Here is a 22,351-nt window from a genome sequence, read left to right as displayed (position 1 = left end):
ACTTTGAGTGGGAAATTAGTGGACCAAAACCGATTTTACCTGAATCGAGGGGGGGGGGGGGGAGAAGGCAGTTTATTCATTTATCATTCAAAATATTGAACGTTACTAAGTACATTACACTCTTGGACATAATACATGGGAATTACAATATCTGTAACCCAAATTTTAAGAAGGGCAATGAAAGAGGTGCTACAGTGAAAAAAAAGATTAAATGGACTATGAAAGAGAAGTGAAATTGTAAGATTGTGCAGGAAGTTCTATAGTAGGAGTGGAAATTCTAAAAAAAATTTAGCTTTTATTTTAGTAATTACAGTAATAAAGCATCCTTTGCTGTAATTTTAAGAATATTAATTTTATTCTGTGTTGGTGGGTGTTTGGGATCCTCAGAAATTGGAGTTACAGATCAGTGTAAGCCACCCTGTGGAGGCTCAGATTGTCAATGAGAACCCTTTGAAAGCACAATGCCTTTAAACCCAGAGCCATCTCTGTAGCCTGTCATGATTTTTCTCTTATGGTCAAGAAACTTAGTTTCATAACCCTAGAAATGTTTGCTTACCAGTTGATACAACAATTCTCTGCATTTTGTTCTGTGAGTTGAATGACTAAATGTCATTTTTGATTTGTATTTTTTTGAGACCATGTCTTACTATGCAGGCCAGGCTGGCCTTTAGCTCACAGAGGCCCACTTGCCTCTACTTCCCAAGTGCTAGGATTAAAGGAATGGTAACCATATCCATATCCACTCTCTACATGTCATTCTGATCTGTGATTATAACTTGTGAGTGTTGTTTAATTTTACAATCACTGTGAATGGGAGGGGATAACTTACCTGGCAATAATAGTTTTTAAGAAGTTATGGATGATTGTTGTGGTAACATCAGGTATCCAGGGCTCGTAAAGTTAAATTCTAACATCTCATATTGAAGTTAATTAGAAAAGTATACCTTGATTCAAATCTCAGATTGACCCTCTAACATTTTGTGTGACTTTGAACAAATCCATCTTCTAAAATAAAATTACATCTATTAATTCGTGTGTGTGTGTGTGTGTGTGTGTGTGTGTGGTGTGTGTGTGTGCACACAAGCATGAGTGTCATGATTGTGGAGGTCAATGGACAACTTGTGGGAGTCTGTTCTCTCCTTTGATCTGTTGGTCCTGAGGAACACACTCGGTTCTCACAATTTTTTCAATTTTATTGCTGTGAGATTATTTTAATTTATACCATAAAATCTTCAGGCTAACTCCAAGAAGTTTCTTTCTATTTTTTGTTAAGGAAATGGAATCTAGTTCATCAGACTACTGTACTAAAGACAACGACAATGAGGAGGAAAGTTTGCTTGCAAACGTTGCTTCATTAAGACATGAACTCAAAATAACAGAATGGAGTTTGCACAATTTAGGGGAAGAGTTATCCAGGCAAGGAAATAAAATCACATGTATAAATTGTAAAGTATTTATTTATTTATTGTTTTGTTTTTCAAGACAGGGTTTCTCTGTATAGTCCTGGCTGTCCTGGAACTTACTCTGTAGACCAGGCTGGCCTTGAACTCAGAAATCCACCTGCCTCTGCCTCCCAAGTGCTGGGATTAAAGGTGTGCGCCACCATTGCCTGGCTGTAAAGTATTTATAAATGACTAGATTTCATTATATGTTATGTTTAGTATACCCCTGGACTAAGACATAATTGTGAAAATGGAAATAGTAAGAACATTTACATATTAAGAAAACATCTTTAATATATCAGGAACCAGTGTACAGTATATATTCAGATTACTTATCTTTTGTTGTTGTGGCTGCTTTATTATTCCTGAAGTAAAGAGATTCATGACTAATGTAAACTAATCGTAATTTACTGAAAGTGTATTGGAAACACAGTTGTATGTTCATAACATTGGATCTAATTTCTGATTATTATATATTGAAATTTGTGGTAAGACTATGTCAGAACTGAAATGTAATTTTCCTTTCTTCCGTAGTGTTAGTCCAAGTGAAAATTCTGATTATGTCTTCAATCCTTCAAGATCTGAAAGGCTTATTTTGGAAGAACTCACCCAACCTAGTCACCTGGGACGTTTGATTTACCCACCATATAAGAAAGTTGGTAAAACGTCTGATAACACTGATTATCAAAAGAAATCACGAGATCAGGTTATTATTTTTAGATCTGATTATTTAAAATAGTTTTCCTTCGCATGTCTTATGTTTTTACATTATTATAGACTTTTACTATAGTTGTTGCGATTGAAATATAGTTGTTCTTTTTAAATATATGTGGACAAGTGTTTCGCCTGCAATTATGATGTAGAGGTCAGAAAAGTGGGTTGGATCCTCTGAAACCTGAGTCTAATGTCCTGGTTTCTGGGCAGTAAGTTGTAAGTTTCTATGTGGATGCTAGAAATTGAACCCAGGTCCTTGAGAAAAGCAACTAGTGCTCTTAATTGCTGTGCCACCTCCCCAGCTCCATAATTATTCCTGTCTGAGGCCAGCTCTGGCGGTTCTTCTGGTTTTGTCTTGAAAGTAACTGAGGCAGGGAAGAGCATAGGCAGGGGCAAGACTTGGTCTTGCAAGATATTTAGGTTTGCTTTTTAATAATAAAATGTTTACCTGTCTTAAGTCTAAGTTACTTTGTAATGGTAGCTAGCCTGCCTGAGTTCCTCTGAGGCCAGAAACTGAAATCTCTGGAGTTTAGCATCTCATAGTAAAACAGTGGGGGATGAAGCAAAGGATTAATTGCTAGGGCTATTTTTCTCTCTTGCCCAGAAGCCTTGCCTCTGCTTGTCAGGCTATAGAGACATTTGGAGCAATAAACTTTGATTGAACCAGGAGAAGAAAGTCATGCTCCTAGAAGGAAAAACTTTTACACAAGTAAATATGTATAAACTCATAGTTTGTATATAAATTCACAGATGTACATTAATACATCTTCATACGTTCCTGTTGGGGCCAGCTACATACTTATGTCGTAATTATGTACTCACACACATAATTAAGAAATAATTTATCTATGTAGCATCACTACAAGACAGTACATCTTCATTGTTCTGCAGAGATTGTTCAAAATGGTGGACTGATGCCTAGTGATTATTATATATATTTAATAATAACAGGAAAAGCACATTAATAGAAATTTTTCCTCAAATGTAATCTCTTTGGCCTTGCCTAGAAGAGCAAATCCATCATGGCTTACAGTCCATGGTGAAACCATCTCAAGAAGATTACCTGCTAGTTTTTAGCTTCTCTTAGATGGTTCCTGCCATGTTCCTTTTATTTATTTATTTTTTTTTGGATTTGATTTTTTTCGAGACAGGGTTTCTCTGTGTAGCCCTGACTGTCCTGGAACTCACTCTGTAGACCATGCTGGCCTTAAACTCAGAAATCCGCCTGCCTCTGCCTTGCAGAGTGCTGGGATTACAGGCATGCGCCACTACCGCCTGGCCGACATGCTCCTTTTATATTCTAACTTTCTGTGCAATGAAAACTCCAGAGTTAAGAGGAATACTATGAATTTTTCAATGTATTTATTGTATAAAATTGCCAATGTATATTATATAAATTAAAAATATGTAGAGTATATGTTAGGGTTTCTTTTTTTTTAATATTTATTTATTTATTATGTGTAAGTACACTGTAGCTGTCTTCAGATGCCAGAAGAGGGCGTCATATCTCTTTATGGATGGTTGTGAGCCACCATGTGGATGCTGGGACTTTGAACTCATGACCTTTGGAAGAGCAGTCAGTGCTCTTACCCGCTGAGCCATCTCTCCAGCCCAGGGTTTCTTTTTTTTTTTAAAGAAGAAATGCAAGTGAGTAATTATTTATACTTGGAATCACTAGAAAACAAAATTATAAAGTTATATTAAAAAGCCAGGCATGCTTATGGCTCATGCTTATAATCTTAGCACTTGGGAGCACTTGAAGTAGGAGAATTCCAGGGTAGCCTGGCCTGAAACTTTATATCACACAAACAAACAAACCAACAAAAAGGCTGGACATTTAGCTCAGTTGGTAGAGTTCTTGTTTAGTAAGCATGTGCCTTGGGTTTGACTTTGAGCACTTCATAAATTGGGCATAGTGACTTTGTGTGATAATCTCAGCATTGAAGAGGTAGAAGTAAAAGATTCAGAAGTTCATAGTCATTCTTGCTTATGTAGGGTGTAGGGAGTTTGAAATTAGCCTGGATTAGAGAACCTGTCTCAAAAAAAAAAAGTTAAAGTTAATGTGTAAAACAGCTACTAAAGATGGCAGCATGTATATTTTTTCTTTTCAAAACCAGGTTTCTCTGTGTAACAGTCCTGGCTGGAACTTGCTTTGTAGACTGGGCTGGCTTGGAACTCAAGGGGATCCTCCTGCCTCTGCCTCACCAGTGTTGGGATTAAAGATGTCCACCATGATTTCTGGCCAATGATATGTTTTTATAAGCTTTTTCTTTTATTAGCTTGACTTTATAGTTTATACATATACATTTCTCAAAAAATTGAAAATAACTCACAAAATTAAAATATTTTATCTATTATGTTATAAAATTAGCGTCATAAAATATATGCATAAGTTAAAGAATATTTGTCTAGTTGCATTGCTTATGGATTCCTTCCATATCCTTTTATAGACAGTATAATTATGAATATTCTTAGGTATAGAAATACAAAGGTTTCGTTGGGCGGTGGTGGCGCATGCCTGTAATCCCAGCACTCTGGGAGGCAGAGGCAGGCGGATTTCTGAGTTCAAGGCCAGCCTGGTCTACAGAGTGAATTCCAGGACAGCCAGGGCTATACAGAGAAACCCTGTCTCGAAAAAAAACAAAAAAAACCCCAAACAAACAAAAAAACAAAAAACAGAAATACAAAGGTTTCTTTTTGTTGTTGTTGTTTTTTTTTTTTTTTTTGGATTTGGTTTTTTTTCCGAGACAGGGTTTCTCTGTTTAGCCCTGGCTGTCCTGGAACTCACTCTGTAGACCAGGCTGGCCTCAAACTCAGAGATCCGCCTGCCTTTGCCTCCCAGAGTGCTGGGATTACAGGCGTGCGCCACCACTGCCCGGCAATACAAAGGTTTCTATCATATTTATATTCAGCAGTGATATTGTGAGTTGACTTATCGAGTAATACCCTGGTTTAATAAAGTGGACCACTCTTTCCAGTTTGTACTTAGTTTGTACTACTATGAGTAAAAAGACTGTCTCACAAAGAACGTCTTGAGTTGTTCAATAATTCTAATGGCAATTACTGCTATTTTCTATTAATTATATATATACATCAAAGAATTTAATGTACATTTTTTTTCTTTATTCTCAGGTGTCTTTTTCATCTGCTTCTGTGGATCAAGAGGTTAAAAGCCTTCGAGAGAAACTTCATAAACTTAGGCAACAGAATGCTTGTTTGGTTACACAGAATCATACTTTAATGACTAAAATAGAATCTGTCCACTTTGAACTGACACAATCAAAAGCAAAAGTATGTTTCCTGATGGGTTAAGAGAATATTTGTAATATTTTATGATTTATAATTAGAAAATATTTATATTGCCTGTCAAGTAGAAATTTTTATTCTCTAGTTGAATATTGACAAAGAATAGAGTCATTACTATATCTGAAGATAATTTAGGAAACTTAATTTTTGCATTTAGATAAATCAGTTTCTTAAAATCTTACTGTTGGAAACTTAAAAAAGTAGAAAAAAGAAGGGACTGGAAAAATGGCTTCGAGGTTAGAGAGCACTTGCTCCTTTCTCTAGTGCCTGCATAGGAGCGCACAGATATCTGTGTCTACAGCTCAGCGGTCCGATTGAGGCCAGGCCAGGCATTGAACTTGGGTCCTTTGGAAAATCAGCCAGAGCTTAACTGCCTAGCCATTTCCTCAGCCTCTAGTTTTACTTCATATATACTCTTATATGATTTTTTGATTCTTTACATGGCTTTGTCCTTTCTTTCTTTCTTTCTTTCTTTCTTTCTTTCTTTCTTTCTTTCTTTCTTTCTTTCTTTCTTTCTTTCTTTCATTCATTAGTGTATTTCATTATATGATATCATAATTTAATCTTATCTACAAATATATATATTTATACGTACACATATTTTACTGTCCTATTGGTATCATAAAATAGTAATAACTAGCTGGTTGTGGTGGCATTTACAAATAGCACTTTCCCATTTTACAAAATACCCCAAAATGGACAAACACAAGAAATCTATTCACAGTGCTAAGGTAAGGTAAACTGGTGTATCCATAAAATAGACTGTAGGGAAGTCCCTTTTTTTTAAGCAATAGTGTGGTTGCAGAGATGGCTCAGTGGTTAAGGACATTTGTTGCTCTTGTAGAAAGCCCATGTTCAGTTCCCAGCATTTGCATGGTATCTCACAACAGTCTATAGCTTTAATGCCTAAAACACATATAAAGGTCTAAGTTTCTCCTTCCCTCCCTCCCTTCCTCTTCCCTCCTTCCTTCCCTTCCTTCTTTCTTTCCTTAAATTTTGCTTTTGAGGCAGGATCTTATATATATACCCCGACTATCCTTAACTCGTAACTAAAAATGACCTTCTGAACCTCCTTTACCTTCCAAGGGCTAGGATTATAGGCAGTCATTACTATATCCAGTTAATGATATGTTCAAGATAGAACTCAAGAGTCTCTCCGGGCAGTGGTGGTGCACGCTTTTAATCCCAGCACTTGGGAGGCAGAGGCAGGTGGATTTCTGAGTTTGAGGCCAGCCTGGTCTACAGAGTGAGTTCCAGGACAGCTGGGGCTACACAGAGAAACCCTGTCTCCAAAAAGCCAAACAAACAAACAAACAAACAAAAACTCAAGAGTCTCTTGCATACTAGGCAAGAGCTCTACAAACTGAGCTGTCTTTTGCCCCTTTTGTTTGTTTGTTTGTGTTTTTGAGATTTTTATGTAGCCTGTACGTGTCTTGAACTCATATAGCTGAGGATGGCCTTGAACTCCTGGTCCTCCTGCCTTCTCAAGTACTGGGGTTATAGGAATATGCCATCTTGCCCAACCCCTCAGTTTTTCTTTTTGCAAAATCTACTTCTGCCTTGTGTGTGTGTGTGTGTGTGTGTGTGTGTGTGTATAGAGTGTAGTATATGTAGGAAAGGAAGGGAGGGAGAGAATGTGTTTGTGTAGGGAAAGAGTGAGTGCATTCATAATGTTTTGTATTTCTGACACCTAGCAGCAGCTCCTGAATGTTATGCCATTAACATAACATTTCTAACTCAAAATTTCTGTTTCCTAAACCCATTCTTTTGCACTTTTTGTAGTTGTAGTTTCTCTTCTAGTTGCTTGTGGCCTATCTGAAAATAAATTCTTCCCAACTTCTGATTAAATTCTAGGATAAAATCTTATCTCAGTATTTCATAGCATTGCTTTCCTGTTGCATTTTCTCTAGTACTGATTTGAAGTCTGATAAAAGCTAGGAAGTTGACAAACCTCAATTAACCCACCATAGTCTCTTGCTGTTGTGAATCATTTTGCTTAGCATGGACTTATTTGTCCAGTTGTGTTTTTCATATACCACGTTTTATTTATTTATTTTTTTAAGATTCATTTATTATTATAGGTAAGTACACTGTAGCTGTGTTCAGACACTCCATAAGAGGATGTCAGATCTCATTACGGGTGGTTGTGAGCCACCATGTGGTTGCTGGGATTTGAACTCAGGACCTTTGGAAGAGCAATCAGTGCTCCTAACTGCTGAGCCATCTCTCTAGCCCCATATACCATGTTTTAAGACTTCATCTTTTCCCCTGGTTTTTAAATTTTCATGTTGCTGAGTGAAGATGTTGCACACCTTTAATCCCAGCACTCAGGAGGCAGAGGCAATTGTATTTCTTGAATTGGAGGCCAGCCTGATCTACAAAGTGAGTTCCAGGATAGCCAGGACTATACAGAGAAACCCTGCCTCAAAGAAACCACAGACTGGAGGCGGGAGAGATGGCTCAGGGGTTAAGAGCACTGACTGCTCTTCCAGAAGTTTTGAGTTCAAATCCCAGCAACCACATTGTGGTTCACAGCCATCTGTAATGGGATTTGATGAGCTCAAATTATTGTTTTGCCATTTTTGGTTTTTTTTTTTTTCAAGACAGGGTTTCTCTGTGTAGCCCTGGCTGTCCTGGACCTCACTCTATAGACCAGACTGGCCTCAAACTCAGAAATTTTCCTGCCTCTGCTTCCCAAAAGCTGGGATTAAAGGCATGTGCTACCATTTCCTGGCTGTTTTGACATTTTTTAATAGATATTTATTTATGTTGAGTACATGAAGGCCCTTACACCAGTAGAGCTCTACTACTAGTGTTTTGTATATCTATATGTATGATAATGGAATTGCCTTTCCTTTTTCTTAGTTTGCATATTAGTTAAATGTGATATCACTTGGGTTTGTCCTCTAAATCTTCAGGATTTTTATTGCTCTATAGGTTTTTTTTTTTTTAATTTTATTCATCTTTTTCCTGTTTTGTTTGTTTGTTTGTTTTTTGTTTTCTTTCACTACAGAGTTTTTCTGTGTAATAGCCCTGGCTGTCCTGGACTCTCTTTCTAGACCAGGTTGACCTTGAACTCACAGAGATCCACCTGCCTCTGCCTCCCTAGTGCTTGGATCAATGGTGTTCACCACCATGCCCAATTGATTTGATTTTTTTTTTCAGGATACTTTTATTTTATTATTATTATTTTTTTAAGATTTACTTGCTTTATGTAAGTATAGTGTTGCTGTCTTCAGACATACCAGAAGAGGACATTGCATTCCATTAAAGATGGTTGTGAGCCATCGTGTGGTTGGTGGAAATTACCTCTGGAAGAACAGTCAGTGCTCCTAATGGCTGATCCATCTCTCCAGCCCTCAGGTTACATTTTCAGTTTTTTTTTTTTTTTTATACTTCCATTAAGTCTTTTGGCTGTCACTTTATTTCTGCCTTTTCTGAAGCTTTTTTTTTTCTGCTTGTTTTGTGTTTAAAACATTCAGATGTATAAAATGTATTTTTTTTTGTATTTGCTGTGCTTGTTGTTACCTTTTAGAAAGATAATAATACTTTGATTATTCATATTTAAGGAGAAAGATATTTAAAAGTAATTTAGAAGTTCTCTATGTGTTCATGGAGTCTGTTCAGTAGACTTCATCTGTGAGTGATGATTTATAGAAATGGCTGTATCATAGGAAAGTATTCATTTTCCCCATAGGAGGACTCATATATAATTGTCTCTATTTGGTACTAATTTGTTCATTACAAACTATTTGGAGTTGGGTATTGTGGTGCATGCCTTTAATCCCATCACTTGGGAGATAGGCAGGAAGATCTCTGTGAGTTTGAGCCAGCCTGGTCTACAGAGTTCTAGGATAGCCAGGGCTATGTAGAGAGACCTTGTCTCAAACAAAACAAAACAAAAACAGAGAGAAACCACAACAACAACAACAAAGAACACCTGCAACAAGAATCTTTGGGTTTTGCTTGTGGGATAGCCCTAAATGAGGTGGGAATAGAAGCTTGAGTGTGTGACTTTGTATCAATCCCTTTCTTTGCAACTCTACCTCATCTTTGAGGCTTTTCTCAATATTTTCATATAACAAACTTTTTACTTTTACCTTGCTGTTGGTGTTCTAGGAGTGGAAAATAGGATGGTGATGACTTATTTGTAGAGGCTCTGGATATTTTTTTCTCTTCTTAATGACTTCCTAGTTCCCTATTTATGTTTTAAACTTAGTTTTTAAGTATAAGCAGTTCTCATTGCCTTTTTGATTATTGACTAATTCAAGAACTAATTCTCTATCATTTACATTGTGGATTCCTTCCCTGCCTCAGTAGTTTTACTATATCTTCCTGGCTGTTATTATGATTTTCTGAATTATCTTGACTTTCTTTATTAAGCATGGTTTCTGAGATTAGTTTTTAAGTCATAAAAATTTAATATGTATTTTACCTAATTTTTAATTTTGGTCATATAACATATGTATATAATCTAACACACATACATACATACATATATTCTAACTTACATGAAATTAATCTTCCTAGGTAATGTTAGTAATTATTATATGTAGTTTCCTCCAGGTATACTGAGATATTTGAGGATAGTGGCAGGTTATATGCTGAGCCTGTCTTATGATGATGGTATGTACAAATAAGAGCTGATCAAAGGATTAAATAATTAAGTCAGAGACAGAGGAGGCCTAATGAACCTTCTCATCTGATAAGGAAAGACTAATATTCAAATAGATTGGTTGATTTACTGAAACATAGTGTCATAAAAGTTGTCCCTATGTTTTAGGTTGCTATGCTTGAGTCTGCACAAGAGCAGGCAGCCAACATTCCAATCTTAGAAGAACAGATTATAAATTTGGAAGCAGAAGTTTCAGCTCAAGATAAAGTTTTGAGGTAATTATACTGTACAGCCTGAAAATTTTTATTTTGTACTTGTTTGTTATATCTTATTAAGAATTATCTCTTATTCTTATAAGTTTTTGGTGACTTAATAAGGTTTTATCACATCATTAAATTTTTTTCAGTCAGAGCATCTCATAACTGTAGCTTACATGCAGTGTACAAGGACTTAAGGTAGATTATTTTCAGGTAAAATGGTTATTTGCATACTTTTATTTAATATGAATTAGTATATTTCTTGCCCTATAATGCAGTACACACTCATCACTTCTATGGAGTTTAAGTACAAGACAAAGGGTATTTTATCATTTGTTTTCATTTTCTATTTTTTTAATATTTATTTATTTTATACATGAATACACCATCATTACTCTTTTCAGACACACCAGAAGAGGGCACCAGACCCTATTACAGATGGTTGTTAGCCACCATGTGGTTGCTGGGAATTGAACTCAGGACCTCTGGAAGAACAGTCAGTGCTCTTAACTGCTGAGCCATCTCTCCAGCCCCTTATCTTCTATTTTAAATATAATGTGTACTGAACATCATGTTACATTTGAGTGATTCTCATTACTGTTCTAGGACTTGTAGTATTAGCATATCTGATAATTTAGATGAAATGTGCATTATTGAGCCCTATCTCATATATATATATAAATATATTTTATAATACATATAAATATAAATACATATATTTATATTTTATTTTTTGGTACAAAGTTTTTCTTTGTAGTTTTGGCAGTCCTGGAACTCCCTTTGTAAACCAGGCTGGCTTTGATTCACCTACCTTTTCCTCCAGAGTTCTGGGATTAAAGGCTTGTACTCCCACCACACCCAGCTAAATTTTATTAAGTATCTCAGGTAAATCTGATGTATGTTAAAATGTCCTTTAAATTTATCAGTTTTAGAGCTTTCTTTGTAATACATAGGTTAGCTTAAATGTATTCTGTGTTCTGTGAATTTTTTCTGTTCAGTGTTTTTTTTTTTTATGAATTCTTTGAGAATTTCCTATAATGTGTTTTGATCTGATCATATCCATTCCCGTCTTCCAGCTCCTCTCTGGTTCACCCTCACCTTCTCATGCACTCAGCTGTGTGTGCAGCTCGCTCACTCACTTGCTCACTCTCCCCCACCCACACTTTGAATCTTTTTTGTGTTGGCCAACTCTTATATCTGGGGCCTGTCCTGGAGTATAGCTTAGAGAAAAATCAGGGTTTACACTGAAAGAAAAATCTCATTTTTTTTTCAGTAAGTATCAAATGCCAGTAGTTCCTCAGTTAGGGCTAGGGCTTAATACCTACCTTCTTCTTCCATTCTGGATTTTCTGGAAAACGCTGTTTTCCCTAAAGTCACACACTACTCTTGAGCTCATAAAATCCTTCTGTTTTCTTTTCCATGCAGATGTCCAAGCCTAGGTGCCCTTTCCAACTTAAGGCTGAATACTCCACATCCTCTTATTCTTTACACACTGACCAGTTAGTTGTGAGCCTCTGTGTTAAATGCCATCTACTGTAAGAAGCTTCTCTGATGAGGGCTGAGTGATGAGTGTAACTGTCAAGGCAGTATAGATTCAACTATATGGATATAACTATACATATATAACTATATAAGCTATATAACTGTGTAACTATGTATATGGATATGTGAGGTTTTCATATGGCTTTATCAAAAGGCCTCTAGTATTAGTTTTCCTTCGCTATATTCTTTACCATGTCTTCCCATCTCCCACATCATTTAATTCTTCCTGTCTCAGTTTTCCACCTTTCTCTTTTTAATTTATTTTTATTTATTTTTTTAAGGCAGGGTTTCACTATATAGCCCTGGCTGTCCTGAAACTCACTCTGTAGAACAGGCTAGCCTCAAACTCAGAAATCCACCTGCCTCTGCCTCCCAAGTGCTGGGATTAAAGGCGTGCGCCACCACCGCCCGGTTTATTTCCCTTGAAATATCTTTTTGTGTGCCCTTACTAGTTAACCTAACCTCTGAGTTTAAGAGAAGAGGCCTTGCTATGTTGTTCAGGCTAGCCTTGAGGCATCATGCCTCAGTGTCCCAAGTTGTTGGACTAAAAGCATACATCATTGTATCTGGCTTGATATTTATATCACAAATAATAGTTATTTATAATCGGATATTTCCTTTTTAGAAATGTTTTTAATACATTTACTTCTTCAGTGGTGGTGGGTGGTGATCTAAACATGCCGTGGCACACATGTGAAGGTTAGGACAACCTGCTGGATTAGCTTTACTCATGTGGGTTCTAGGGTTTGAACTCAAGTCATTAATGTTGGTAGCAAGCACCTTCACCTCTTAGCAATCTTGCTGACTCTTTGTTTGTGTTAGTTATGATAGTTTCACTGTGTAAACTAGGCTTGTATCTGATTTACAGAGATCTGCTTCCTGGGTGTTAAAGGTGTTCCTGGACCATTTCTTGTATTCGTATTTACTCTATTCTATGTGTACAGGCATTTTGTCTGCATGTATATCTGTGTACCATTTGCCTGCTGCTCATGGGGGCTAGAAGAGGCTAGAAGACAGATTCCTTAGACCTGGAGTTAAGGATGTTTGTGAGCTGCCATATGGGTGCTGGGAATTGAATCTTAATCCCCTGGAAAAGCAGCAAGTGCTCTTAACTACTCAACCATCTTCTAGCCCCTGCTATTCTAATAATCTTTTTATTTTGATTGTCCTCAATATCCTAGGTAACTAAATGATAATTATCAACAAATAACAAAAAATTTCTTTCTCAGTTTTTGTACTTCTTGCTACTTTTCCATTATTGTGTTTTTCTTTCTTTCGTTCTTTTTTTTTTTTTTTTTTTTTTTTTTTTTTTGGTTTTTTGGATTTGGTTTTTTCGAGACAGGGTTTCTCTGTGTAGCCCTGGCTGTCCTGGAACTCACTCTGTAGACCAGGCTGGCCTCGAACTCAGAAATCTGCCTGCCTCTGCCTCCCAGAGTGCTGGGATTACAGGCGTGCGCCACCACTACCCGCCCATTATTGCGTTTTCCATGGATAGAACAAGATAACTTTGGTTGTAGAAGTGATAACAATACATTTGCTTTGCATCTGAGGTATATAGTAGTGCTTCTAGTTTGTATGAAATAAATTTGTTTTTAGAAACTGGAGCTAAGAGTGACTTTGAATTCCTGATTCCATTGCCCTTGCCTCACAAATATTCACAAATGCTGTGCCACCATGCTCAGTTGTTGAGTGTGAAATATGATGTGAGCTTTTACTTTAGATGGGTTTCTCACTTTATGAAACTATTTTATGCCATACAGTTTTCTGTTGATGAGTAATATCTCTTATGTTTGTCTTTTTAACTCACTGATTTAATTAGTCTTAAAATTATTATGTCACATTATTCTTATATTTCTCCAGTAATCATTTTACTAGTTCTTAAAGTTTATTCTGTATTTATAGAGAAGCAGAAGATAAATTAGAGCAGAGTCAGAAAATGGTGATTGAAAAGGAACACAGTTTACAAGAGGCCAAAGAAGAGTGTATAAAATTGAAGGTGGACTTACTTGAACAGAGTAAACAAGGAAAAAGGTGTGTGGGATTGTGGGTAAAAGGTGTGTGGGATTGTGGGGTTTCCTAATTTGTAGAACCAGTCCTGTGCATGCTATACAGGTGCTGTACCACCGAACCGTATTGCTCTCTTAAAGCAATAGTTTTCTTTTTCTTTGATAGGCTGTTGCCATGTGATCTTGGCTGACCTGGTACTCACAGGGCAGCCCAGGCTGTCCTCCAGTTTGCTGTAGTCCTTCTGCCTCATTTTCTTTGTTTTTTGTTTTTTTTTTTTTTTCATTTTTTTTTTTTTTGGTTTCCCAAGACAAGGTTTCTTTGTGTAGCCCTGGCTGTCCTGGAACTTACTCAGGAGCCTGAGAAAGGAAGTCCACAAGTTCAGGGCTTACCTGAGATCCAGAAAGTCACCTTCAGCCTTGACAACTTATGGAGCTCTTCTTTTCAAATAAAGTAGTTCAAAGAGTGCTGGTGACACACCTCAAACATCATTAGGATGTGCCACTAGGTTCACTCCTCAGTGCCACAACAAATAAATAAATAGGTAGCATTGTCTTCGGTAGGTTAAATCTGCTTTCATATGCACTTATACTCTGACATACTGCTATGAACATGCAAGTCATTTTTCACATAAGTCCATTTGTAAGAGCATTTTTACAGAAACATTTGTTATTTGTTAGGCAGTATTTTATAATGGAAAACGTTTAGATTTGGGAGTCAGATTTTACCTCTCGTTATCTTTACTACCTTGGAAAACCATTTAATTTTTTAACATTTCAGCTTTTTATCTATTGATATTGCCTTGGCATGCACGAGAAAAAGAAACATGTAAGATTTTGTTATATAGTAAAGTACTTACAAATTTTAATTATTAGGGAGTCAGATTTTAACCTCTCATTATCTTTATTACCTTGAAAAACCATTTAATTTTTTAACACTTCAGCTTTTTATCTATTGATATTGCTTTGGCATGCACGTGAAAAAGAAACGTGTAAGATCTTGTTATATAGTAAAGTACTTACAAATTGTAATTATTATATAAAATATGTGGTTTAATACCCTAAAATTCACACTTACTCAGATAATCTTTGTACTTGGGTATTTGCAGAGATAACAGTATGGGAAAACCAGATTTGGAATATAACAGCTAAAAAATATAAAAGGAGAGCTGCTAGTTACCCCCTTAGTGCTTAGATAAGAGGCTGTGGTAACTAACCCTAACTCTTTCTACTTTTCCCTTCCCTTTCTTCCCCTCCCTGCCCTCCCTTCTTTCCTTCTTTCTTTTCCTTTCTTCCTTTTGTAAGGAAAATAAATGGGGGCACATACAAATGATGACATGTACGTGAACTTTAAAGTAAAATTAAATAAATATTAAAAACTGAGGAAAAAACTTAAAAAAATATTGGCTTGAAGAGTCGAACGTCACAACTAAAAATGTTTATGCAGAGCCAGGCATAGTGGCACACATCTTAATTCTAGCACTTAGGATGAAGACAGGAGGATCTCTGTCCCGCGCCAGCCTAAGGTCTCTCTTAGGGCGGTTCAGGACAGCCAGGACTACACAGAGGGACCTTGTCCCACAAAACCAAATCAGACCAAAAGAACCCTGTAGATTTAGGTATACTTTCACTTGAAATCTGTTTATAGTTAAGCTGAGAAATAGAAAGTAAAGTTCCCAAGGGGAAAGGTTTAAGACTATAAATGGTATAATTGGCTTTGGGTAATAGAAGAGTCACAAGTTTCCCTGATGTGATGGTGTGATTTTAAATGTTCTCGTATGGGGATGGTATTGACTAAGGAAGCTTAGTGTTCTCAGCTGAGTGTGAGGAGTATGGAGAAGGTCAGGCTCACCCAGGAGGACAGGAGCAGGGGTAAACAGTGGCAGTGAGTGGGTTCTTGTTTAGTTTTGTATTAGTGAAAATTACAGTTTTTAGGGTTTTTTGTTTGTTTGTTTGTTTTCTGAGACAGGGTTTCACTGTGTGACTCTGGATGACTTAGAACTTGTGTTGATCAGGCTTCAAACTAAAAGAGATGTGCTTGCCTTTGTCTCACGAAAGTTACTGTTTTTCTGTTTGTTTTAAACAAATGAAGCTGTTGAGTTAGGTTGTTAGCAGTTTAGAACACCAGTTTGTGAGGCTGTGTCCCATCTGTCATGGAGAACTGAGGTTGCAGGTAGCCCTGGAGCTGAGGAACAGCTTGATCTTTGGCAGAATCTTTCAGTTCCTAGTTCTTAGCCTTGTGCTGCACTGTCATCTCATAGCCTCCTTCTCTGTTTTGAAGGTCTCGCTCTCCTGGTGCCTGGGCTTGCACAGCTGGTTCTTTTGCAGTAAGCATCAGCCAGGTGTTTGGGGATTTTAACCTTGTTGATACTATCTTTTGTAGAGGTGCAGAGGAACTTGGTTGAGGGCAAGAGGTCCAGTCACAGGTAGCAAGCCACGGCCCAGCTGCTTCAGGAAAACCTCTCTCTTGCCTCTGTGGCCCCAGTGAGGATGATCAGGACAGTCCCAGGAGTGATGCTGTCTGGCAGCCTTCTCAAGTGCTGGTAGAAGGGCTCTGCCTTGTTTCAGCAGCTTCTGAGACACATCTTTGGTGGATAATACCTAGGCAGTTTTCAAGCTTCACCACCTGGGTACCGCTGCTTTTGTCACCATCAGCTTTTTTTTGTGACAGTAGCAAGGACCTTTTTTTCCTTTCCTACCTTGGTCTTGGCAGCTGAGTAGTTTCTTTTGTTCAAGGCCTTTCTGGAGTACCTGCCGACCGGGAGTGCCTGCCAATTCTTCTAACCAGCGCAGGGGTTCGGCTGCAATGGAGCTTCCCTTCCTGGGCTTTTTAACTTTAGGGTTACCCTTTTTTTTTCTTTGCTGCACCACTGGCTGGGGCATCAGCGGCAACAGCATTGCCACCAGCCTTCTTGGCTGGCGGTTTCTTCTCCTTTGTTCGGGCTTCTCTGCTTTTTTGCCTGCCATCTTGCAAGATGGGAAAGAGATTGTTTTTTGTTTTTTTAAGTATCTTAGAAATTGCTCTTGCTCTTACCCCTGTTTCCCCTTGCGTCTCTCTTGTCCTCCTGGGCTCTCTTTCCCTTCCCCTTCTCCCCACATGGCTATGGCCAGCCACTACTTTTCACTTGTCACAACTCTCCTCCAACAATAAACGCTTTTTAAAAAAAGTAACTTAAAAATTAACCTTTGCTGGGCAGTGGTGGTGCACGCCTTTAATCCCAGCACTCAAGAGGCAGAGGCAGGCAGGTTTCTGAGTTCAGGGCCAGCCTGGTCTACAGAGTGAGTTCCAGAACAGCCAGGGCTACACAGAGAAACCCTGTCTCGAAAAACCAAAATAAATAAATAAATAAATAAACAAACAAACAAACTTTTGCATGGGTCATAAAATTGAGCATCTAACATTTTATACTGTAGATTGATTTTATAAGACATACTTTTTAGAAATTTATTCAGTGTAAGGATGCTTCTCTACTGTTTTCCAGATTAGGGGATAGAATTGCCTATACATAGGAATTTATTTACGTTTCAAAGCTGATAAGTATTAATGTTGCTAGAGGGAGAAAGTTACTGGAGTAAAGCCAACCCCCACGGCAAAGCCTGATATTCTGTTCTGGTTTAAAAAAAAAATCTGCTTCTATGCTAGGAAATATGATTTGCTTGGTACCCACTAGTCACTCTTGCATACACATATCTGGAATCGCAGCACTGGGGAGATGGAGACAAGTGGAATCTTGGAACTCACTGGCTAGCCAGTCTAGCCAAAGTGATGAGCCCCTGGCTTACTGTTCCAAAAAACGAAGTGGAGAACAATTGAGTAAGAGACTTGAAGTTGACCTTTGGCCTCCAAATGCATGTCCAAACACATGGATAGGTAACCATGTACACATACATAAAAGCATGTACACACATGTCCATACACATACATAATACATATCCATGTGCATACTCACATGTACAGAAATTTACTTAAAGTTTAATTTCTCAATGCAAAGATTTCCTTTTACTCTTTGTTTTTAAACGGTAGAGCGGAGCGACAAAGGAATGAGGCACTCTATAATGCAGAAGAGCTGAGCAAAGCTTTCCAGCTGTATAAAGAAAAAGTGGCTGAAAAACTGGAAAAGGTGAGAGAAGGGTTTACTCAAATTCAGTGTCTTGTATTACTGTCCATAGTTAAAAGTGGATAATACATAGAATGTTTTTATCTATGCAATAATAATCTTAAAGATTTTATTCATAATAAAATAACATTTTTATTTCAGTTGGGAGGTAGTGCTGCACTCCAAAAATCCCAGCATTCAGTAGGCATAGGCTGGTGGATCTCTGTGAGTTCAAAGTCAGTCTGGTATACAGAGCTAGTTCTAGAACAGCCAAGGCTACAAAACAAAACGAAAACAAAAACAAAAAACCAAAACAACAACAACAACAAAACCCAGCCCTGTTTTGAAAAAAACACACCAAAATTCCCAAACTTTTATTTCAAATTGATTTTTTTAAATGTTTTTTCTTTTTAAAAATTCATTTTAGTTTTAAAATTACATATATATTTGGGAGTTGGAGGGCTATATGCACATGAGTGTAGGTGCCCGTAGAGGCCAGAAGAAAGTTTCGGATCCGTTTATACTCAAATTACAGGCAGCTGGGGACTGAACTTGGGTCCTCTACAATAGCAGTACCTGTTCTTAAACACTGGATTCTCTCCAGCCCTGTTTATGTTTTGAGATTACCTTTTATGAAGTTGTCCATAGTGTTTCTGCCTCAGCCTGGCTGGGATTATAGATACTTGGAACATTATGTCCTTCAATATAAAATGTTCTAAAATATTAGTTAAGGAAGATGCTCACCAATACTTTTCTTATCAGAAGAAACTTTTATTGAAGGAAGAGTAAGTATAAGAAATAAAAAGATACATAGAGAAAGAAGGAGTAGGTTAGTAGAAGTTGGAATTAGAAAAGTAGAGGCAGGAAATTATTGGCCATATTTAATGGTGGAAATTTTGGGCATTAACAAATTTGTACCGAGAGGAAGATGAAAGGTACAACTGTGGGAGATGGTAAATAGAACAACTTCTAAAATATACTGACAAGTGATCAAAGTTAGGGAAAGAGGTACATATAGAGAAGCTGAGGCAAGCATCAAAAAAGTTATCTAAAATATGTAAATGTATAACATTATTATAATTGAACAGATTATTTTGTATTATTGATATGTGCTAGTTTTAAAAAAGATCAATAAGAAGGTTACCAATATCAGATCAGATGTTTCAAATTTGTGGAGGGTAGTCAAGAATGAGGCAGCTGCAAAGGGAAAAAAGAAATGTCAGAAAAAGTAGCAGCTATCCTGTATATTAAGTGAAGAGAAAATAGGTAGTAGGGAGCAGGGATAAGAGAATGGAACTTGGCACCATACACACACACACACAAACACACATCACACATTCTTTTTTAAAATAAAGACAGCATTTAATTGGGGCTGGCTTACAGGTTCAGAGGTTCAGTCCTTTATCATCAAGGCAGGATCATGGCAGCATCCAGGCAGGCATGGTGGTGCAGGCATAGCTGAGAGTTCTACATCTTCATCTGAAGGCTGCTAGGAGAACACTGCCCAGGAAGCTAGGATGAGGATCTTAAACCCATGCCCACATGACACATCCACTCCAACAAGGCCACACCTGTCGCAGTGAATATTAAAAAGAACAGCATGGTTCTGGAGGGCTGGCCAGCCATGCACTGGCGGACAATGGCCAGACTGTTCTTGTGGAGACTCTCTGACTCAGAGCTCCTAAATCTCTCCACCCGGCTCACTAAGTTCCCACTGGCAGGTCACTACCACACCAGCCTCATGCTTCAAAACCCCAATGGTGCACATCTGGCAAACCTGCACTTATTCTCTGGAACCCAGTTGAACCACTGGGTGAAGGAAAACACCACACAAACTTAGGTCAGAAACAATGGTAACTCAATCACTGGGTGCAACAACTAGACTCCTAATCTTGTAAGCCATATTAAATCCTCTGGTGGTGAATCCCAATTGGGAGATACTAGAAGCTACTTGTCCTCTCATTCTCCCTGTCCAAAAGCTTCTGTCTCTCTCCTGCTTCCTCTCTTCCTCTGTCCAACCAGGAAGTCCCACCTACTCACCCAGTGATTCCTTTATTCATTAGGGGATGGTTCACAAGCAGTCACCAAGACTCATTCCTTTTTCCAGACCTCCCCTCCTGGGAAGGCAGAATTACCATCAAAATACAACAGCACCAGGGCCCATGGCCATCCACAGCACACACCTACTCCAAACAGTGCTACTCCCTGGTCTAGGGATACTCAAACCACTGCACTGTCTTACTCTCTAGTTTATTAGACTTTACCCAGGTGTACACCTATTCATATGCATGTATTATGTATGTTATATACCCTTTCCTTTTATTTTGAAGGTTCACAAGTTGCAGACATGTGTACATGTTACTAGATTCTGAGTATAGTCACCCTGATTGGGAGTCCTGCCACCTAGAAAATGTCTGTATTAGCCTTTTAGAGGTAGTTTGAAGGAAGAACTTTGATTTTGTTGTTGTTGTTTTTTCTCAGCATAACTTTTACATGGCCTTTCCTTTAGCTAGGTGTACATAAATGTAGCCTTCATTTATTTTTTTCTATTTTTTAATTGGATATTTTAATTACATTTCAAATGTTATTCCCTTTCCTGGTTTCCCCTCTGGGGGAATGTATATCTTAGAAGGGACTTTTAGCAAGGTGATAGAGGAAAAATACTTTTAGGAAGAATGTCTTCAAGGAAAAAGGAAAATGTAATAGATTTTTAAAATTTTACTTAGTGTTAGTAGTTTTTAATTTTGCTATGTGAAACCCTTTAGTTGGATTGGTATAACAACGGATGGCATAGGAAATGGAATAGGTTCATTCATTCTTCACTCTTGTTCTAACCTGAGCACTATTGTAGTTTATTATTATCATTATTTGTGTGTGTGTGTGTGAGTGTGTGTGTGTGTGTATGTGTTAGTGTGTGTGCATAGCAGTGTACATGAGACTGTCAGAGGAGAATTGTTTTTCTCTTCCACCTTTATATGTTGTCTTAGTTAGGGTTTTACCTCTATGAACAGACACCATGACCAAGGTAACTCTTATAAGAACAACATTTAGTTGAGACAAATTTACAGGTTCAGAGATTCAGTCCATTATCATCAAGTTAGGAGCATGGCAGTATCCAGCCAAGTATGGTGCAGGAGGAACTGAGAGTTCAATGTCTTCATCTGAAGGCTTCTAGGAGAAGACTGGCTTCTAGGGAACTAGGATGAGGGTCCTTAAGCCAACACCCATAATGACACACTTCCTCCAACAAGGCCATACCTACTCCAACAAAGGCCACATCCTAATAGTGCCACTCCTCGGGCCAAACATACTCAAACCATCACATATGGTGTCTTAGTTCTTTTCAGGTGCTGTGACAAAACACCATCACCAAAGGTAATTTACAGAAGAAAGCTTTTAATTTGGGGCTTATGATTCCAGATGGTTAAGAGTCCATAATGGCAGAGCAAAGACATGGTGACAGAAACAGTTGAGAGCTCACATCTGGATCTATAAGCAGTAAGCAGGAAGCAGCAAACACATTGGAAATAAGGGCAGTCTTTTGAAATTCCAAACCCACTCCCAGTGACACACCTCTTTCAGTAAGGTCATACTTCCCAAACAGTTCCATCAACCAGGGACCTGTTGTTAAAACATGAGTCTATGGGAGCTAGTTTCATTTAAACCAATGCATATGGGTTCCAGGGAAGAAACTTAGGTTGTCAGGCTTGCATTGTTAAACAGAAGGTACCCATACCCACTGAGCTACCTTGTTTGCCACTTGGATTGCCATTTCATTTGGAGTATTTTAAATTTTCAAAAATTGCATTTCTGAAACACATGCATTGAATTACTTGGATGTGCAATCCCTATTTGAATTGCTTGCCTTGTTGATGTTTAGCCTGGGCATTTTGCTTCAGGTGACATCATTCTCGTGATCTGTTGCTTGCCCTTAAGCATTTCTGAATAAGCAGTAACACCTTCCTATCTTTTGTGTTATGCTGTGTCTTTTTACTACAGTACCAGGGACTTGAAGATAAGAAATACTTAGTCTATTCCTGTTTCTTTCCACTATCACTACTCATAGTTTTAGCTTGAAACAATGTAAAACTTATAATTATAGTAGTATATTTACTTAAAACAATTTTTTTGTTTTAGGTTCAAATTGAAGAAGAAATATTAGAGAGAAATCTTAGTAACTGTGAAAACGAAAACAAAAGGCTTCAAGAAAAGTGTAATTTGTATAAAAGTGAACTTGAAATTTTGAAAGAGAAATTCAGGTACTTTATTATGGAAAAATATTTTTGATGTGCAGATGGGAAAAAAAGGAAACTTTTTTTCTTTCTTTTTTTTTTTTTTTGTTTTTTTGTTTTTTTGTTTTTGAGACAGGGTTCTC

General features: G+C 37.6%; 1 protein-coding gene, 1 long non-coding RNA gene and 1 pseudogene across 2 annotated transcripts in view; 1 reads left to right on the top strand and 2 right to left on the bottom strand.

Annotated features, from left to right (window-relative positions):
• The window catches only part of Ccdc18 (coiled-coil domain containing 18), a 120,535-nt gene that overhangs the window by 954 nt on the left and 97,230 nt on the right, over window positions 1-22,351 (top strand). The window contains exons 2-8 of the mRNA XM_052198339.1: window positions 1,274-1,416; window positions 1,977-2,148; window positions 5,289-5,447; window positions 10,246-10,352; window positions 13,779-13,907; window positions 17,904-18,000; window positions 22,114-22,235. Coding sequence (XP_052054299.1) covers window positions 1,277-1,416; window positions 1,977-2,148; window positions 5,289-5,447; window positions 10,246-10,352; window positions 13,779-13,907; window positions 17,904-18,000; window positions 22,114-22,235 — 926 coding nt within the window. The 5' untranslated portion in view covers window positions 1,274-1,276. The remainder of the gene's footprint in view (window positions 1-1,273; window positions 1,417-1,976; window positions 2,149-5,288; window positions 5,448-10,245; window positions 10,353-13,778; window positions 13,908-17,903; window positions 18,001-22,113; window positions 22,236-22,351) is intronic.
• Window positions 1-22,351, bottom strand: part of LOC127695977 (uncharacterized) — a 114,720-nt gene that overhangs the window by 14,026 nt on the left and 78,343 nt on the right. The gene's annotated exons all lie outside the window — the stretch shown is intronic.
• On the bottom strand, window positions 15,996-16,846 carry LOC127695973 (60S ribosomal protein L6-like; annotated as a pseudogene).

Source organism: Apodemus sylvaticus, chromosome 11 (assembly GCF_947179515.1).
Source record: "Apodemus sylvaticus chromosome 11, mApoSyl1.1, whole genome shotgun sequence".
Taxonomy (NCBI): Eukaryota; Metazoa; Chordata; class Mammalia; order Rodentia; family Muridae; genus Apodemus; species Apodemus sylvaticus.
The sequence above is the reverse complement of the archived record's forward strand: the minus strand, read 5'-3'. Positions and strand labels throughout refer to the sequence as shown.